The 19,941-nt window shown below is 47.0% G+C and overlaps 1 protein-coding gene across 3 annotated transcripts; it reads left to right on the plus strand.

Annotated features, from left to right (window-relative positions):
* Positions 1-8,813: 8,813 nt before the first annotated feature.
* Positions 8,814-19,300, plus strand: LOC139556975 (transcription initiation factor TFIID subunit 4-like). 3 transcript variants are annotated; one of them, XM_071371184.1, is made up of 16 exons: positions 8,814-9,177; positions 9,353-10,063; positions 10,833-10,981; positions 12,101-12,208; positions 12,307-12,435; positions 12,622-12,744; positions 12,849-12,938; positions 13,067-13,321; positions 13,692-13,827; positions 15,256-15,370; positions 15,532-15,701; positions 15,790-15,920; positions 16,588-16,713; positions 16,867-16,923; positions 17,091-17,210; positions 17,370-19,300. In XM_071371184.1, exons 1-16 carry the CDS (start codon positions 8,913-8,915, stop codon positions 17,532-17,534), a joined length of 2,850 nt encoding a protein of 949 aa, XP_071227285.1. In that variant the 5' UTR covers positions 8,814-8,912; the 3' UTR covers positions 17,535-19,300. The 3 variants fall into 3 exon arrangements, with proteins under 3 accessions (XP_071227285.1, XP_071227286.1, XP_071227288.1); XM_071371185.1 differs by lacking the exons at positions 16,867-16,923; positions 17,091-17,210; positions 17,370-19,300 and having other exon boundaries at positions 16,038-16,657; XM_071371187.1 differs by lacking the exons at positions 16,867-16,923; positions 17,091-17,210; positions 17,370-19,300 and having other exon boundaries at positions 16,057-16,657.
* Positions 19,301-19,941: the final 641 nt, after the last annotated feature.

The raw sequence follows: 19,941 nt of genomic DNA on the forward strand, positions 1-19,941 counted from the left end.
ACATGATTTCTCAATTTACAGTAGGTTTGCCATTCGGCTGTGCAGCCAGACTTATTTGCCATTCCTTGTGCCTCGTTGCTCTCAACCATACAATTTCTATTCCTCATCAATCCACAGGGATTTTACAGTTTTGCAGTCATTTTCTTAATGGGTGCATGCTTATTAGTAACTGGAATAAGCCATTTCATAAATGTGTCAAGTGCAGCGTCTGGTTGCTCCTCATTACACACCACATAGCAGCAAATAATAATTACATCTTAGTAATTGTCACGCCCTGACCTTAGAGATCCTTTTTATGTCTCTTTTTGGTTTGGTCAGGGTGTGATTTGGGGTGGGCATTCTATGTTTTGTTTTTCTATGATTTTCTATTTCTATGTTTTGACCATGTAATGTTCTCAATCAGGGACAGCTGTCTATCGTTGTCTCTGATTGGGAACCATACTTAGGTAGCCCTTTTTCCCACCTGGTTTTGTGGGAAGTTAACTTTGTTTGATGGCACTTAGGCTTAAGTGTCACGGTTTGTTTTTGTATTGTTTATTGTTTTGTTGGCGACATCTACTATTAAAAGTATGTACGCTCACCACGCTGCACCTTGGTCCAGTTCCTTCAACAGCCGTGACAGTAATCATAGTAATCACTACAAAACGTATTGTATGTTCTCTTATACACTATATTAGGCCCAGCCTTTGGAACTTTGGTTTTCTTAGATATGGCTAGCATATTATGATCACTACATCAGATGGATTTGGATACGCATTAGAGTAGATTTCTGCAACATTAGTAAAGATGTGATCAATACAATTGGATGAAACATTCTATACTGTTTACTGAAAACCTGAACCAGGTTGCAGGCACTGGTTACACCTTTAAGCTTTTTCTAGAGTGGGCAGCTAGTCAATATTTAGGTCAGCTATTTTCAGGTCTTTCCAGAGATGTTAGATTGGGTTCAAGTCCGGGCTCTGGCTGTGCCACCCAAGGACATTCAGAGACTTGTCCCGAAGCCACTCCTGTTTGTCGTGGCTGTGTGCTTAGGGTCGTTGTCCTGTTGGAAGGTGAACCTTCACCCCAGTCTGAGGTCCTGAGCGCTCTGGAGCAGGTTTTCATCAAGGATCTCTCTGTACTTTGCTCTGTTCATCTTTCCCTCAATCCGGATTAGTCTCCCAGTCCGTGCTGCTGAAAACATCCCCGCAGCATGACGCTGCCACCACCATGCTTCACCGTAGGGATGCTGCCAGTTTTCCTCCAGACGTGATGCTTGGCATTCAGGCCAAAGAGTTCAATCTTCCTTTCATCAGACCAGAGAATCTGGCTTCCGTCTGGCCACTCTACCATAAAGGCCTGATTGGTGGAGTGCTGCAGAGATGATTGTTCTTCTGGAAGGTTCTTCCATCTCCACAGAGGAACTGTGGAGCTCTGTCAGAGTGACCATCGGGGCCTCCCGAGTGGCGCAGTGGTCGAAGGCACTGCATCGCAGTGCTAGCTGTGCCACTAGAGATCTTGGTTCGCGTCCAGGCTCTGTCACAGCCAGCCGTGATCGGGAGACCCATTGGTTGACGCACAATTGGCCCAGCGTCGTCCGGGTTAGGGGAGGGTTTGGCCGGCAGGGATATCCTTGTCCCATCGTGCTCTAGCGACTCCTGTGGCGGGCCGGGCGCATGCACACTGACACGGTTGCCAGGTGTACGGTGTGACCATCAGGTTCTTGGTGAACTCCCTGACCAAGGCCCTTCTCCCGCGTTTGGCCGGGCGGCCAGTTCTAGGAAGAGTTCGTGGTTCTAAACTTCTTCCATTTAAGAATGTGTTCTTGGGGACCTTCAATGCTGCAGAAATGTTTTGGTACCCTTCATTTTTGCCTCGACACAATCCTGTCTCAGAGCTTTCCTTCGACCTCATGGCTTGGTTTTTGCTCTGACATGCACTGTCATCTGCAGGATCGTGTCCAATCAATTGAATTTACCACAGGTGGACTCCAATCAAGTTGTAGAAGCATCTCAAGGATGATCAATGGCAACAGGAGGCACCTGAGCTCAATTTCAAGTCTCATAGCAAAGGGTGTGAATACCAATGTAAATAAGGTATATCTGTTTTGTCATTATCGGGTATTGTGTGTAGATTGACGAGGGGGAAAAAAAGATTTAATCAATTTTAGAATAAGGCTGTAAAGTAACAAAATGTGGAAAAAGTGAAGGGGTCTGAATACTTTCCGAATGTACACATATTCCGAATTCACACATATTATCCATACACTGATTGTTAGCACTTCGTGGTCTATAGCACCTTCCCACAAGAATGGGCTTCTGTTTTTTCTTTTTACTCTTCTGAGATTCTTGATTGTTTTTATTGCTGTACTGGGAGGCTGATCAGAGCAAGACATGACAGTGATATTTATGTTTGAGCATATAGTGCAGGGTGAGCTGCACACAGTGCACATCCTACTGAGCCAAACTGTCTCAGGGCTAACAATATAACTCAGGTTCATAGGCGCGTGATTTACTGCATACAGTAGCTGTAGGGTTGACAGAGGCCTTCAGGGGAGTTAGAGGGACATAAATGAGGTTACTTACATTACGACTGCCATGTACATTTGCAGCAGCAATACGCCAACTCAGCGATACAATGGTAGGGATTATCTGAGCGGGGATTTGGTCACTGATAAGTCATTGTCTCAAAACAGCCTTGAAATACGCTGACAGGGTCCAGGAGCCAAGATGATTTGGGACTTGTGAGGGAAAATGGAGAGTCTCATATTTTCATAGAGAGGTATATTCGTGTGTAGCCCAAACCATTTGGACGCTACAGATGTTTTCAAGAGAAGACTGATTTTCGAAATGTCTCCTGGTCTGACAAGCACCATTGTAGCTCGGCCACCTTCCACCGCAGATGCGAAAGGACGATATCGGCGGAGGCGGTGGATTAAACAGATGGATTTTAATGGAGATGTTTTTATTGTTTATTTATTATGCCTCGAGCGGAGCATGAGGGGGCTTCATGCACAGACATTATTTTAATTTTGTTTTATTTTAATGTCTTTTTTATGCCCAGCTCATGAGGCCCCTTGATGATTTAAGGCAATTGTGTCTTGTGCCTAATGGTAAATCCGCCAGTGTAGTCAGGCTCATCACATATAATTATTATTACAAACAGAAGATCATCACTTCTCACAATGGTGCTCTTTAGTAAAGTTAAATCAAAGCTGAATCAATGTCTAACAAGATCACATAATGATTGATTTGCATTTTACACAACAGAACCGAATATAATACCGTAGCATAGTAGGCCTATAACTTTACTGTTACACCAAAAACACAACATTTCTAATGAGATTTTAGGATGGTTAGATGAAGCTGAAAAGTAAAAAAAATTATGATAATACAACTAGGCAGGAAATACGCATTGATTCAAACAAAAAACAAGAAAGTCTAATAGTTTTTTAACACCATCAGATCTAATTCGCTCACAAAACAGTAATTCAAGAATACCTAATATACCCATGAGACTTTGAGATCAATCAAATGATTGGCATGGAGATGTGAAGAAATACACTACATGACCAAAAGTATGTGAACACCTTCTTGTCGAACATCTCATTACAAAATCATGGGCACTAATATGGAGTTGATCCCCCCTTTGCTGCTATAACAGCCTCCACTCGTCTGAAAAGGCTTTCCACTAGATGTTGGAACATTGCTGCGGGTACTTGCTTCCCTTCAGCCACAAGAGCATTAGTGAGGTCAGGCACTGATGTTGGGTGATTAAGCCTGGCTCGCAGTCAAGTCATCCCAAAAGTGTTCGATGGAGTTGAGGTCAGGGCTCTGTGCAGGCCAGTCAAGTTCTTCCACACCAATCTCGACAAAACATTTCTGTATGGACCTCGCTTTGTGCACGGGGGCATTGTCATGCTGAAACAGGAAAGGGCCTTCCCCAAACTGTTGCCACAAAGTTGGAAGCACAGAATCGTCTATAATGTCACTGTATGCTGTAGCGTTAAGATTTCCCTTCACTGGAACTAAGGGACCTAGCCCGAACCATGAAAAACAACCCCAGACCATTATTCCTCCTCCACCAAACTTTACAGTTGGCATTATGCATTGGGGCAGTATTCTCCTGGGATCCGCCAAAACCAGATTTGTCTGTCAGGCTGCCAGATGGTGAAGCGTGATTCATCACTCCAGAGAACGAGTTTTCACTGCTCCAGAGTCCAATGGCGGCGAGCTTTACACCACTCCCGACAAACAGTTCTTGAGCTGATGTTGCTTCCAGAGGCAGTTTGGAACTTGGTAGTGAGTGTTGCAACCGAGGACAGACGATTTTTTAAATTATTTTTTCTCCCCAATTTTCGTGGTATCCAATTGGTAGTAGTTACAGTCTTGTCTCATCGCTGCAACTCCCGTACGGACTCGGGAGAGGCGAAGGTCGAGAGCCATGCGTCCTCCGAAACACAACCCAACCAAGCCGCACTGCTTCTTGACACAATGTCCATCCAACCACCAATGTGTCGGAGGAAACACCGTACACCTGGCGACCTGGTCAGCGTGCACTGCGCCCGGACCGCTACAGGAGTCGCTAGTGCGCGATGAGACTAGGATATCCCTGCCGGCCAAACCCTCCCTAACCCGGACAACGCTGGGCCAATTGTGCACCGCCCCATGGGCCTCCCGGTCGCGGCCGGCTGCGACAGAGCCTGGACTCCAACCCAGAATCTCTAGTGGCATAGCTAGCACTGCGATGCAGTGCCTTAGACCACTGCTCCACCCGGGAGGCCGGACAGACAATTTTTACGCGCTACGCGCTTCAACGGTCCCAATCTGTGACATTGTGTGACCTACCACTTCACGGCTGAGCCGGTGTTGCTCCTAGACATTTCCACTTCACAAGAAGAGCACTTACAGTTGACCGGGGCAGCTCTAGCAGGGCAGAAATTTGAAGAACTGACTTATTGGAAAGGTGGCATCCTATGACGGTGCCACATTGAATGTAACTGAGCTCTTCAGTAAGAGCATTCTACTGACAATGTTTGTCTATGGAGATTGCATGGCTGTGTGCTCGATTGTATACACGTCAGCAAAGGGTATGGATGAAATAGCCGAATCCACACATTTTAAGTGGTGTCCACATACTTTTGTATATATAGTGTATCATTCACTATTGAGTGATGCTGGCCTATTTTGAAATGAGGTAGCCTATACCTAATGTGGTGTTTGAGGGTATTACAAATATAAAATTGTATTTAGACAATGTGTGGGCATAGGCAGACTTTGCAATAGGACTGAAAATAACTTCTAGATATCATGACTGCGATTACTCACCACGGACTAGCAGAATCCTTTTTCTTATTTCACGACTCTGACGAGCCCGAGGCGGAGGATATACGGCTCCCTAGGGAACAGGCCCCGACCCCAGTGATCTGCGTGAAGAGGAGGCGGAGAAAGAGAGGGCAGGCTGCCATCTGAGGAGTCGGAGGCGATCGAATAAACCCCCACTCCCCTCAAATCTGCTAGCAAACATGTAATCTTTGGACAATAAAATGGAAGAGTTATTGGGAAGATTAAACTACCAACGGCACATTAAAAACTGTAACATCTTATGCTTCACGGAGTCGTGGCTAAACAACGCCAATATCAACATACAGGTGGCTGGTTATACGATGTACCGGCAGGATAGAACAGCGGCGTCTGGTAAGACAAGGGGCGGCGGTCTATGTATTTTTGTAAACAACAGCTGGTGCACTATATCTAAGGAAGTCTCGAGCTATTGCTCGCCTGTGGTAGAGTTTCTCATGATATGCTGCAGACCACACTATCTACCTAGAGAGTTCTCATCTGTATTCTTTGTAGCTGTTTACATACCACCATAGTCAGAGGCTGGCACTAAGATAGCATTGAATGAGCTGTATTCCGCCATAAGCAAACAACAAGAAAACGCTCACTCAGAGGTGGCGCTCCTACTACCCGGGGACTTTAATGCAGGGAAATTTTAATCAGTTTTACCAAATTTCTATCAGCATGTTAAATGTGCAACCAGAGGGAAAAGAACTTTGGACCACCTATACTCCAAACACAGAGATTCATACAAAGCTCTCCCTCGCCCTCCATTTGGCAAATCTGACCATAATTCCATCCTCCTGATTCCTGCTTACAAGCAAAAATTCAAGCAGGAAGCAACAGTGACTAGATCAATAAAAAAGTGGTCATATGAAGCAGATGCTAAGCTACAGGACTGTTTTGCAAGCACAGACTGGAATATGTTCTGGGATTCCTCCAATGGCATTGAGGAGTACACCACATCTGTCATTGGCTTCATCAATAAGTGCAACCATGACGTCGTCCCCACAGTGACGTACATACCCCAACCATATTCCATGGATTACAGGCAGGATCCGCACTGAGCTAAAGGCCAGAGCTGCCGCTTTCAAGGAGCGTGACTCTGAGAAATCCCGCTATGCCCTCCGACGAACCATCAAACAGGCAAAGCATCAATACAAGACTAAGATCGAGTCGTACTACACCGGCTCTGACGCTCGTCGGATGTGGCAGGGCCTGCAAACCATTACAGACTACAAAGGGAAGCACAGCCGAGAGCTGCCCAGTGACATGAGCCTACCGGACGAGCTAAACTACTTCTATGCTCACTTCGAGGCAAATAACACTGAAACATGCATGAGAGCACCGGCTGTACCGGAAGACTGTGATCAGGCTCTCTGCAGCCGATGTGAGTAAGACCTTTAGACAGGTCAACATTCACAAGGCCGCAGGTCCAGAAGGATTACCAGGACGTGAACTGCGAGCATGCGCTGACCAACTAGCAAGTGTCTTCACTGACATGTTCAACCTCTCCCTGTCCGAGTCTGTAATATCAACATGTTTTAAGCAGACCACCATAGTGCCTGTGCCCAAGAACACTAAGGTAACCTGCCTAAATGACTACCGACCCATAGCACTCACGTCTGTAGCCATGAAGTGCTTTGAAAGGCTGGTCATGGCTCACATCAACACCATTATTGCAGAAACCCTAGACCCACTCCAATTTGCATACCGCTCCAACAGATCCACAGATTATGCAGTCGCACACTGCCCTTTCCCACCTGGACAAAAGGAACATCTATGTGAGAATGTTATTCATTGACTACAGCTCAGCGTTCAACCCCATATTGCCCTCAAAGCTCATCAATAAGCTAAGGACCCTGGGACTAAACACCTCCCCCTGCAACTGGATCCTGGACTTCCTGACGGGCCGCCCCCTGGTGGTAAGGGTAGGTAACAACACATCCGCCACGCTGATCCTCAACACAGGGTCCCCTCAGGGGTGGGTGCTCAGCCCCCTCCTGTACTCCCTGTTCACTCATGACTGCACGGCCAAGCACGACTCCAGCCTGATCACCGACAACAACGAGACAGCCTATAGGGAGACCTGGCCGTATGGTGCCAGAACAACAACCTCTCCCTCAACGTGATCAAGACAAAGGAGATGATTGTGGACTACAGGAATAAGAGGACCGAGCACGCCCCCATTGTCATCAACGGGGCTGCAGTGGAGCAGGTTGAGAGCTTTAAGTTCAGAACAAACTAACATGCTCCAAGCACACCATGACAGTCGTGAAGTGGGCACGACAAAACCTATTCCCCCTAAGGAGACTGAAAAGATTTGGTATGGGTCCTCAGATCGTCAAAAGGTTCTACAGCTGCACCATGGAGAGCATCCTGACTGGTTGCATCACTGCCTGGTATGGCAACTGCTCAGCCTCCAACCGCAAGGCACTACACTAGTGCGAACGGCCCAGTACATCACTGGGGCCAAGCTTCCTGACATCCAGGACCTCTATACCAGGCGGTGTCAGAGGAAGGCCATAAAAATTGTCAAAGACTCCAGCCACACTAGTCATAGACTGTTCACTCTGCTACCGCACGGCAAGCAGTACTGGAGCACTAAGTCTAGTTCCAAGAGGCTTCTAAACAGCTTCTACCCCCAAGCCATGAGACTCCTGAACATCTAGTCAAATGGCTACCCCTCCACTGCCACTCTCTATTGTCATCTATACATAGTCACTTTAATTAACTCTACCTACATGTACATGTGCCCCTGCACATTGACTCTGTACCAGCACCTTTAATTACTTGTTACTTTTATCCGTATATTTTGAAACTGCATTGTCAGTTAGGGGCTTGTACGCAAGCATTTCACTGTAAGGTGAATTCGGTGCATGTTGTATTCGGTGCATGTGACTAATAAAATATGATTTGGAGGATGCGTTTTAATGAATACTCTATAATGATAGGCTATTCAATTAGCTACATCTGTCGGTACAAACGTTGATTTGGGAAATCATGACGTCATTTATATTTTTGGGCGCCTCCTCCATTAATAATAAAATAAAAAAAAGAGCAATGATGTCCCACTCTTTCTGAATTCACCCTATGCCTATAGCACAGCTTCATTCAATAAAGCATGATCACAGAAATGTAAAACAAATGACATGAGATGTCTTTATTGTCCTCCATAGCTCAGCGACAGACAGAGGGGCAAGCAGCAGGCTGCCTAGTTCTATTCGACAGTCAGCAGCGAGCGCATGATATGCGCCCTCGTGCGTGTGGTAACAGCAGTTGTCCGACCGAACTGAAAAAAATGAAAAAACAACGCAGCCATTTTGAGTCGAGAATAAAAACTCAAAAGAGCAAAGAAATCACATTATTTCCTCTAGAATGATTCCAAATAAGTACAATCGGTAACATCGCGTGTGGTTCGTTTCCATTTGGCAATCCTATCTGTACTGTCGTACCAATTTTTCGTCCGTGCTTTCTCATCCGGCTGGCATTCCAAAATGCAAGTTAAAACCATTTATCCCAACCTTTAAATCTAGCAATAACCAATCAGAGCACCCGGAATCCGATGTCAGTGACGGAGTATCCAATCGGCGCATGCGTCTCACGATCGAGTGTAGTAGGGTAAAGATGGCGGCGGGCTCGGATTTGCTGGATGATGTTTTCTTCAACTCGGAGGTGGACGAGAATGTAGTTAGTGATCTCGTTGGATCTTTGGAGTCTGAGCTCACGGGATCGGCTCGCGGAAACTCTGCAGTCAGGGTCCGGGCTGCCGCAAATCACATTGGCAACTCCGCTGTATGTGGCAATTCCAATGTCCAGGACAGCAAAATGGGACTTTCACAAGAGCTTGCTAAACCAGGTAACGTTAACGTAAGATATAGGTTTAGCAGCTGACTCTGGTTAGCACATTTTTTGTCACGTTTTTCTGTTTTCGTGTCTTTTAGCCACACCATTTGACAAAACTCTTGCTTATACACATGTTCAACTCATATATATTTGATATTTCCCTTTCTCTCATGTTTCCTCTGCTGTAGAGACTAGCGTCCAAGGGGGTGTCATTAATAGGACGAGGTCCACCATGGATACAGCGGCGGGCTCAAGCACGACAGCGGGACACAGTCAGAGTAAGACGGGGACAGCCGGTGGTGTGGTAACAGTGATTCCCGATCACGGGGAAGGGATCGGAAAAACCGGGTCGGCTGGTGTACAAACTTTAAATGGAAGTAGCGTTGTAATAAACTCTCATAATTTGGTGAGCTCGGCGAGCAGCACAGTGCCCGCGGTCACGATTGTCAACAACGGACCAGGCTCCGTGGTCAAAGGAAACTCAACTTCCAGCACTGTCATTCAAACCTCTCCAATGGACAATGCTGTCACTTCAACTGTAATATCGTCTCAGCCGTCTGTTCGGAACAGTGTGCCTACTGTCACGCTCGTGAGGCCGCCTATGCAAACCCCCGGAGCAGTCACCTCGCTGAGCGGGAGCAATACCTGTCTGACATCATCTGTCAACGTCGCTCACCCTGCGTGTTCAGCAGCACAAATCAACAAGTCGGAGTCGCCCAAAACGACAATACAAAAGACTGCACAGTTGACGGGGACAGCAGCAACTTTGGGGAAAAGCCCGTCGACTCTTGCGATCAGTCCTGGCGGGATAAGGGCGATCGCTCCTCAGGTATTGGCCCCGAGATTTCCGCAGCCCCAACAGAACGGTCCAAACATCCAAAACATTCAGCTCCCCCCAGGTAACTTTTCCATTCTCAGTTGATATTGTATAGCGGATTCATCGAAGCATGATTTGATGTGTTTAGAGTAGACAATTATGTCAGTGAGCCACAGCGAGTGGAGAGGGCGATACAATGCATCTTGCTTTGCAGCGTTTCAAGGCTCTGTCAATGTGATAAACACACTTTATTGCAAACTTATGCGCTGAGGCACACAGACAAGTCTTTTGTTTGTTTATCAGACAAACTGTCCAGTTGCTATACTGTGTGTGTGTGTGTGTGTGTGTGTGTGTGTGTGTGTGTGTGTTTTGCTGTCCATTGTTCATGCTCCTCTAGCACACTGTGACCTGTGGGAACATTCTATTGATTCTGTCTACTTGTTTTTGCTTGTAAAAGCAGATTAGTGTTGTCTGTTGTGCTGTTCTCTGTTGTGTGGTCCTGATAGCACACATACCATGGACCGACCCACTGTCAAAGGGCACACTGACACTGTAGCGCATCATGTAACCTAGTTGCAAGCATGTGACAAATATTCTGTTGGAACTGCATGTCTCACAGGTTCTGTCTAACAATGCTATCCACCATTTAAGCTCGCCACTGAAAGTTAAGTTTTAGTGATAATTACTTTTTACTGTACCACTTTTCAGCCAAGAGTGGCCAAATATATTTTCTAAGCAAACAATGCTTCAGAAGTTATCCAATCGTGGTGCATGTAGCGAGTCTGTCTGTTGATCTGTGACCCCTGTTTGACCTCACCTCTGACCCCCTCCATGCCCTCTGCCCTGTGCAGGGATGGTGTTGGTGCGCAGTGAGAGTGGGCAGCTGTTAATGATCCACCAGCAGACCCTGGCCCAGATGCAGGCTCAGTCCCAGAGCCCCATGACCCCACGGCCAGCCACCCCCACCAGCACTCCCCCTGTCCAGATCACCTCTGTACAGGTACACACACACACACTGACACTGTAAATCATCTCTTGGCTCCAGTGATGGAGAGATCACAGTGTGATTGAATAAAGAGAGGGATGAAAGAGCGACAGAGGTGACACAGAGCCGGTTAATTTACACCTGTTGCACCAACCAAAAATCAGACTAGTGCGCCATGTACCACGCACGTTCATGGGATGCGATGCTTCGTAATGACGGTTGCTAGGCAGCGCCAGTGGCAGTTCTCAACATTAGGCATGTCCCATCACTTCGCAAAGCCCACCGCTATGCATGCGCCTTTTCTCAACCACAGCTGGATGGATCAATCAATAATTACTTTGGGAATGAGTATCACTGAATGAGAATCAAGTTAATGCCGTTGAAGGCATTTTTCATATTGTTGCGTACTGAAACTTACAAAGTCGTCCAACCGTTTGAAATACTTTTAAAGCAATAGCCGTATGTGGTCAACCGTAATTTTGGCACCGTTATGATTGGGCCAGTGTTATCGCGCTGCTTTGAGACGAGCGCGGGGACTTACCTTGATGAATGAATCGATGTCCGATTTTTTTTGTTTTCACCGAATATCCGTTTGGATATTTGGTTACAAATTAGGCCGGGAAAATGTTAGCAAAATTGAGGTGAGTGTTCATGATGAGCTTTAGTCTGGTTTGCTCGTCTAGCAGTGTTAACAGAATATTTTGCCGGTATGCTATGTAGCCTACGGTAGCCTAGTATAACATGTGGATTCTTTTGCTCGTCACTGGTGTGGTAGCCTAGGCTATATTCCGACTAAAAGCTCTTGACTTGTCAATCGATATGATTTTGTTTCACAGAATCTCCGTCTATATGTTTGGTTAATTGGTTTCTGTCCGGGCAAATAAGAGGAGGTGGCAGATCATCTATTTGTTCGCTAATATCTGATCAGACCTTTTGAAAATAGAGATTGCTATTATTTTCTGTGCATATCATGAAAGAATAGGCCTGTTCCCTACAAGGTGTAGATCCTACTCCCAGACATAGCTCATAGAAGGGTTATGCCCAGGTGGTGCGACAGGTCTAATTTTAAGGTCGGCAAGTGGGGTTACGACCAACTGGTGCAACCGTCCCCAGAACCCTTGTCCTATCCTGTAGGCTCCAGGGATGCCCCTCATGGCCCGCCAGGTGACCCCCACCACCATCGTCAAGCAGGGCACCCCGGCCCAGACCACTGTCCTCCAGAGGCCTCCTGTGCTACAGCAGGTAGGTACACACCTCATCCCCCTCTTCTCTTGAATTATCTCACCCTCTCCCTTTAGTCTCATTTCATCCCCTGCTCCCTTTGTCCCTTTCTCCTGTAGAACACCATTGTGCTGGGTGGGGCGTCTGCCACCCCAGGTCAGGCCCCAGTGCAGCCTGGCTCGGCAGCAGCAGTCAACCAGCGAGCAGGGACCCCCGGAGCTACCGGGACACCAGGCACTCCCACTATGGTGAGACAACACGCCTCTACTCCCTCCTGCATTTGTCTACTCCTAAATGGTCATGCAATGGTTTTTACGTGTGTGTGTGTGTGTGTGTGTGTGTGTGTGTGTGTGTGTGTGTGTGTGTGTGTGTGTGTGTGTGTGTGTGTGTGTGTGTGTGTGTGTGTGTGTGTGTGTGTGTGTGTGTGTGTGTAGGAGACCCTGGAGAACGTGAAGAAATGCAAAAACTTCCTTTCCACGCTGATCAAGCTGGCGTCCAGCGGGAAGCAGTCGTCTGAGACCACGGCCAGCGTCAAGGACCTGGTCAAAAGCCTGTTGGTACGTCTGTCTGTGTCCGTTTCACTCTCTCTCTCTCTCTCTCTTTAATCTTTTTCCTCACTCTGTCTTTCTACATTGATGTCTGTGTTTTTCTACCACTGCAGGAAGGTAAGATCGAAGCGGAGGAGTTCACCAGTCGGTTATACCGGGAGCTCCACTCCTCTCCTCAGCCATATCTCGTGCCTTTCCTCAAGGTGTGACCGATGGCTTTTCCCATTCTTTAATGTAGCTAGCTATTCACTCGCTACCCAAACAAATACAAGTGGCCGGAAGATGCAATATAGATGAGGGAATGACCTGTGCTCTCCATTCCCATCTCCAGAGGAGTCTCCCCGCACTGCGTCAGATGACCCCAGACTCGACAGCCTTCATCCAGCAGAGCCAGCTTCCCCAGGCCAGCGTCCAGCCTGCCTCCTCCTCCACTGCCCTGACTGCAGTGGTGCTGGGGGGCATGGCCGCCGCACAGAGACTCCCTCTTAACAGAACCACCACCACCACCAGCCCCGGGGCCAAGGGGACCATGCACCAGTCCCCTGTCATCAGCCCGGCCCAGACACCTCACAGCAAGCCTGGCCTGGTATACTATATCCTAATGATACTCCACTCAGTGTTTCCGTGTACTGTATAGGGGGGGGGTGCCTTGTTGTCTTCGTGTCTCGTGAAGTCTATATGACTATGTTATGTTGAGGGATGACCCGAAGTGAGTGTTTCACACTACATGGCAAAGCCGAGCTGTACTGGGCTGGCCTGGTTACGCTTCCACCGTAATTGCTGGAACCATGCTAGAAAGGACAATGTTAAAAATATATACCCGAGCCTGAACAGTAAGGTCTGCTCTATTGTGTGAATCATGTTTTATACCTCTCTCTCTCTCCTCTCTTCTCTCTTCTCTCTCTCGCTCTCTCCTTTCTCTCTCTCTTCTCTCTCCTCTCTCTCTCTCTGTGTAGATGGTGCCCCAGCAGCAGGGGGCGTTGGCAAGTACTCAGGTACCTCTGGCCCAGTCACCCATGGTTACTTTCCGAGGCCAGTCCCACAGTCGCATCATCATGGGACACCCGCAGGTGGTCAAACAGCTGCAAACAGGTGTGCGTTTTGTATTGTCTGCGTCCCATCGTCTTTACTGCGCTGTGCCTTTTGTGTTTGATGTTTGTGTACTTACTCTACATGAAAATGTCAGCCGTTTCTCAAACAGAAATATCATTTATACAAAAGATAACGTGTTAGTTATCTTATTTCAGATGAACCCTAGTGCTTTCATATACCATCGCTGTGTAATACTGCTCCTGTGCAGGATAGGAGCTTTATTTTTCCACTGGGAGTCTCTGGGACAAACGCGCTCAGTGTGAACAATGGCTGTGTCAATGATAGAAAGCGCCAGACAGAAGCGTTCGGTCTGCGGCCGGCTGCTATTAGCTAGTGGAGACGGCAGTAATGTGTGTGTGTGTGTGTGTGTGTGTGGTGTGGACTTGTATTACTATCCTCGTGGGTACCGGAAATCCCCAAAAGTCCCCACAAGGAAAATTCTCCCTCTTCGTGGACATTTCTCAGGTCTCCACGAGGACAAAGGTTATTTTAGGGTTAGGGTTAGAATTGGGGTTAGGGTTTGGGATAAGGTAGTGGCGCTATGCCCATAGGGGGAGTAGGGACACGTGCCCCCTCAAATTTGTCCGGTTTAACATTTGATTAAAATAAAGTGATTTCTGTAATGCTAGCCCAACTAGGTTACCAATCTCCAAACCTCAGAACTAGCTACCAAGAAACCATTTCAGGCCACCAATCAAGTTAGAGTAACTAGCATGCCTAACCATCTTAGCTGGCGTGCCTGCTGGTAAGGTTGGTAGACTGTAGAAAAGCAAGCAGTTACTAAATGTGCATCACATCCTTTCAATCTTTTACCCAGATTTGAGCAGAGAAGCATATTTAGTTTCTTTAAAAAAATGTTACCGCCAGCCAGTAAGAAACAGACAGCTCAAGAAGTATGATTAGATATGCCGGAAAATAAACACATTTCTGACATCAAATTAGTATAATGATTATGGCTCTAGATTACAGGAGTAAAAAAAATAAATCTAAATTCTCAACTTCTACCCCTGAGCCATCCTCACATACTTTGTGCCTCCTCACATTTCTGTGCATGATGCACCTGGGTTAAAGTTAGGGTAAGGAAAGTCGAATTTTGAATGGAAATACACTTTACACGTGTTCTGACTGGACTGTATGGAAACACTGCCCCCTTGTGAGATATGAATGTAACTGCATGCGATATTGCTCAAGAAAGCGCTCGTCTGTGACCCGTTCTTCCTCCATCTCTCTTCCTCTTGATCTCGGGCTCGTCTCTTCTGCTCACAGCAGATGTACCAAGAAGAAGATAATTACTTATTGATGTGTAATGATACGTTATACAATGTGAAAGGTTGAGGAGCCTGTGTAAAAGGTGGAGTGTCTGACTGTTATGTAACTCTTCCTTTCCTCCCCCATCTTGCGCTCTCTGCCTCTCTGTCTGTGTCTCAGTTCCTGTAGTGAAACAAGCTCTAGCGCCAGGGGCCAAGGTAACACTGGGGCGCCCGTCTATGCTCTCTGTTGCACAGAAGAACAAGCTGAAGGAGGCAAGCGGAGGAACCTTCAAGTAATCCACACACACACACACACATACACACACACATACACACACACGCGAGCGCGCGTGCACAAGTCGGATGATTTCAGAATTCTTAAAGTGAAAAAGAGGCCTTTATAAATAGTTTTCTTTCTCTTCTTTCCCCCTCTTTCCCCGTCTCCTTCATCCAGAGATGATGATGATATCAATGACGTGGCCTCCATGGCTGGAGTTAACCTGTCAGAGGAGAGCGCCCGTATCCTGGCAACCAACTCTGAGCTGGTGGGCGCGGTGACCCGCTCCTGTAAGGACGAGGCCTTCCTCTACACCACCTCACTAACCCGGAGAGTACAGGAGATCGGTAGAGACACACACACACCACGTAAATGCACGCACGCATGCACGCACACACACACACACTCTGTACCTAAAATCCCTTGTTGTAACAGGTAGGAGGTTTGGGGTGATTGACCTGGGGCCAGAGGTTATCGACTACGTGTCCCATGCGACACAGCAGCGGCTGCAGAACCTGCTGGAGAAAGTGACGGAGGTGGCGCAGCAGAAAAACATCACCTTCAAGGTGAGAGAACACAGCTTCTGTGGGTGTTGGCGTGAAGGAGGTTCACAAGTTCTTTAATGAGCTATGACGTTCTGTTGTGTTCTGTCGCTACTGGGTTGTCATCCTTATTGTTGCTAGCCTTTCATCTTCAAAAAAGTGCTGAAGGGCCTCCCGAGTGGCGTAGCGGTCTAAGGCATCGCTAGAGGCGTCACTACAGACCCGGGTTCGAGCCCAAGCTGTGTCGCAACCGGGAGACCCATGAGGCGGCGCACAATTGGCCCCAGCGTCGTCCGTGTTAGGGGAGGGTTTGCCGGAATGCCCTTGTCCCCTCGCGCTCTAGCGACTCCTTGTGGCGGGCCGTGGAGCGTGCACGCTGACTTCGTTTGCCAGCTGGACGGCGTTTCCTCCGACACATTGGTGCGGCTGGCTTCCGGTTTTACGGCGAGCAGTGTTTCAAGAAGCAGTGCGGCTTGGCGGGGTCGTGTTTTCGGAGGACGCGCGGCTCTCGACCCCCGCCTCTCCCGAGTCCATACGGGAGTTGCAGCGATGGGACAAGACTGTAACTACCACTTGGATATCACAAAATTGGGGAGAAAAGAGGGTAAAAAGTACAAACAACAAAAAAAGTCATCAATTTTTACCCTTGTAATCCATTATCTCTCTCTCCACCCCTCTCTCTCTCCTTCAGGAGGATGATAAATATGAACAGGTGAGTGATGTGCGAGCCCAGCTGAAGTTCTATGAGCAACTGGATCAGATGGAGAAACAGAGGAAGGAGGAGCAGGAGAGGGAGATCCTGATGAAGGCTGCCAAGGTAACTAACTCGCCGCCGCAGGCATTGATGCACTAACCTTAGAAATGTGGAGGTGCGACTTCAACCATGTCACATAGCCCTTTTTGCACCATCTAGTGGTCTTATACTGTAAGTGCCAGTCGTGTTGATTCCGTGCCTCTTTCCTCCCCCCAGTCTCGATCTCGGCAAGAGGACCCAGAGCAGCTTCGGCTCAAACAGAAGGCCAAAGAGGTGAGAGTTTGTGTGGCTGCATGCAGAGTGTGTATAACATTTAGTGTGTTATGTCGTATGCAAATGATTTGTAGCGTTTCTCATACTCTGTGTCGCTTGTCTCAGTCTTCAAGCACCGGAGCGTTGTATGTGTCATGCCTGTTCCCTCTGTGTGTGGTTTGTTCTAGATGCAGCAGCAGGAGCTGAATCAGATCCGGCAGAAGGAGGCCAACATGACGGCCCTGGCAGCCATCGGCCCCAGGAAGAAACGGAAAACGGAGTCCCCCGTCAACGGAGCCGGGGCTGAGGTGGAGTATCATGACCACTACTCTAGGCTTGATCATTGACTATATGTTGCGCTTAACAAAGAACCAAACTTGTGGATTGATAGCGGTTTATGCACGTCCACATATTTCTGAAGATCAACATGAATGTTCCTTTCGCCGTCTCGCCCTCCCTCTCTGCAGGGTTCTGGCTCTGGTCCCTCATCGTCAGTTGGTGGCAACAGCGGAGGCTCCAGACCTCAGCGCCAGCGCATCACCAGGGTCAACCTCAGGGACCTGCTCTTCTGTCTGGAGAATGAGAGAGAAACCAGTAGCTCACATCTGCTCTACAAAGGCTTCCTCAAATAACACACAGAGAGAGCGGCCACGCCCTGTACCACTTCCAGAGAGACGAGACACTAATGAGAGCAACCAGTCACTCTGATGCACGTGACGCAGTCTCCAATAACACTTCCCCCGACAGATAAGAGGCCAGACACTCCCAATAGCACATCCCTTATAGTGCCAAATGGACCAGCTACACGTGACGGCACCTCCTCCTCTTCTGTGCTCTCCTACACTCATGACCTGGAGGGAAGGCAGACCAGCGGTACCTGGAACATTAATCATCAGCTGTGCCCTACACGCCTTCCTCAAAGGTGAGGTGGTGGGACTGAGCTCTCAGACTAGCTCTTCTGGACCCTCCTTTACCCCCGTGCCTCTCACAGTTCTGTAGGGACCAGCTACTGGCAACCTGGTCCCCTCCCATAAACTGCCCTCTGGTGCCCTGGAGGGGAAATGCTCTTATTTGTGAGGTCTCCTTTGGGTCTGGACACATCCTCATTCAGGGTAGGTGCATAGCTTTTCCGTCCTTTAACCTCATGCAAGAGGCTTATATGATTAGACTTTTTTTTATAAAGAACCCCCAGCGAGGACCCTTTTTAACACGGTTAACGAACAAATGTACAAAACTGCAGTAGTAACGTCAAATCCCTGACCATACAGAAACTCTGGGCCTTTTGTTAGGGGATAGAGACTATTTTATAGTCATTCATTCCAGTCCTATTGCCTGTGGAAATTATAATTATAATTTAATTTTAATTTTTTTAATACAAGTCTTCTGCTGAGTTGCCTTTTTTTTGCCAAAATAAAGCCATAAGAATGATACATGTCTAACTCTCTAGAACTCTGATAACATTACAGGACCCCTGCTTGTTATTCAGTCAATTCTCCACAGAGTTTTTAGGCTTTGTTTGATTTCTGTTTGAGTGTAACTTCCCCGTGTGCTTTTTGTGTTTTGACTTTTGTTTTTGAATCCGTTATTATGATTGTGTCAACATGTCTGTTGGAAAAGGTTATGGAAATGGACGCGAGCTTGTGTGCGCGCTCATTTCTGGTGCACATGTGACATCCTATGGAAACAGTCTGTCAATCACAGTTCATACAAATCATATGTTTCTGCCAGTAGACTGTGTGGGGGTGGGAGGATAAGCATGAGTGAGAGTCATGTAAAAGAATTTACAATAATTAATTGTTGATGCAAAGTGAGACTGAGACGTTGATGCAACGTTGGCAATAAATAGCCTATTTATGATTGGATGTAGGCCATTCCTGGCTGCCATGGTGATGCGTGACGGAATGCAGAATATGGACTGCACCCCCTCAACGACTGATTTTTAATCAAGTCAACGGTCAGAGGGATACACCCACTTTCTATATAATTTTCAAAATATTTTGTTGGTGCACATACTAATTGGTTGTTTTGGATGGTAGTGTATATTGATTCAACTTTTCTAGCTGTACATACTTCTGTTGGCCTTTTGTAAGGTCTGTCAGTAGAAGATTTAATTCTCTTTTCTCAACGTAATTTTTTTTCTTCTCTCTGCTAGTCAATCACTATTGATATGTTTCTATACCATCGCCCCTGGCAACTGTTACACACATTTCCCTCTGTCCATTTTCTATCGGAGAACACAGTTTTCAATGAAAAACTGAAGTATATTATGTAAATGTAAATTTTGCACAGCCATTTGTTTAATATTGTAAATACTCTAAATGAAAGGTTTTTAATGGTGATTGTTTATAGAGGATTGAGAGAGAATGATCTCCTTCATTAAAAAAAGAAAGAAAAATAAGTTGTTGTGTATGTCTTTCTGTCTGGCTACAGTGTGTGGATCGTGCTTAAACCTTTCTCAATGCCTGCTTTTATAGTTTGTCTTCTACAGTGGCTACCTACTGTATTAACCCAGAGACTGGAATGATATGAGGGATTTATTTTAAAAACAGTTCCTGAGTTCAAGTGCAGTACATTAGTTCTCTCAGAGGAGGGCACTATTGTATCACTAAATCTCTACATCCCTCGAACAGTGGTCGATCTCATCAAACCAAATCCATTTGCTTGGTGTCTTTGGGAGTAAGAGCGATCTCATCTGCATCTGTTGCCGCGTTCAGGTACTACCAGTCGGAACTGGGAAACTCATTTCCGACTTGCTAACTGGTTGTGGTTATATATGTGTCGTGTTCAACCAGTTAGCAAGTCAGGCATTTCCCAGTTTCCTAGTTCCGGCTAGCACGTGAACACGGCATATGTGGACATGGTCCCAGTCAATGGAGCCAAAATCACACTCGCATGTGAATGGAGTTCGGTTCGCAAAGTAAAAATCCCAGGGGCAGCATTTTGAGGTGATACTAACATGTTTATAAGCTGAATGCCTGTGGATATGAGTGGTAAGTTCCTATAGTGATTATTATAATTTTTGCTCATCCAATTCCACCC

Source organism: Salvelinus alpinus, chromosome 28 (assembly GCF_045679555.1).
Source record: "Salvelinus alpinus chromosome 28, SLU_Salpinus.1, whole genome shotgun sequence".
NCBI lineage: Eukaryota > Metazoa > Chordata > Actinopteri > Salmoniformes > Salmonidae > Salvelinus > Salvelinus alpinus.

Excerpts from the sequence above, each read along its gene's own strand:
- LOC139556975 (XM_071371184.1), top strand. The coding sequence starts at position 8,913 with ATGCGTCTCACGATCGAGTGTAGTAGGGTAAAGATGGCGGCGGGCTCG. Across the intron at positions 10,064-10,832 it reads AAACATTCAGCTCCCCCCAG|GGATGGTGTTGGTGCGCAGT; the intron begins GTAACTTTTCCA and ends TGCCCTGTGCAG. Across the intron at positions 15,371-15,531 it reads GCAAGCGGAGGAACCTTCAA|AGATGATGATGATATCAATG; the intron begins GTAATCCACACA and ends TCCTTCATCCAG.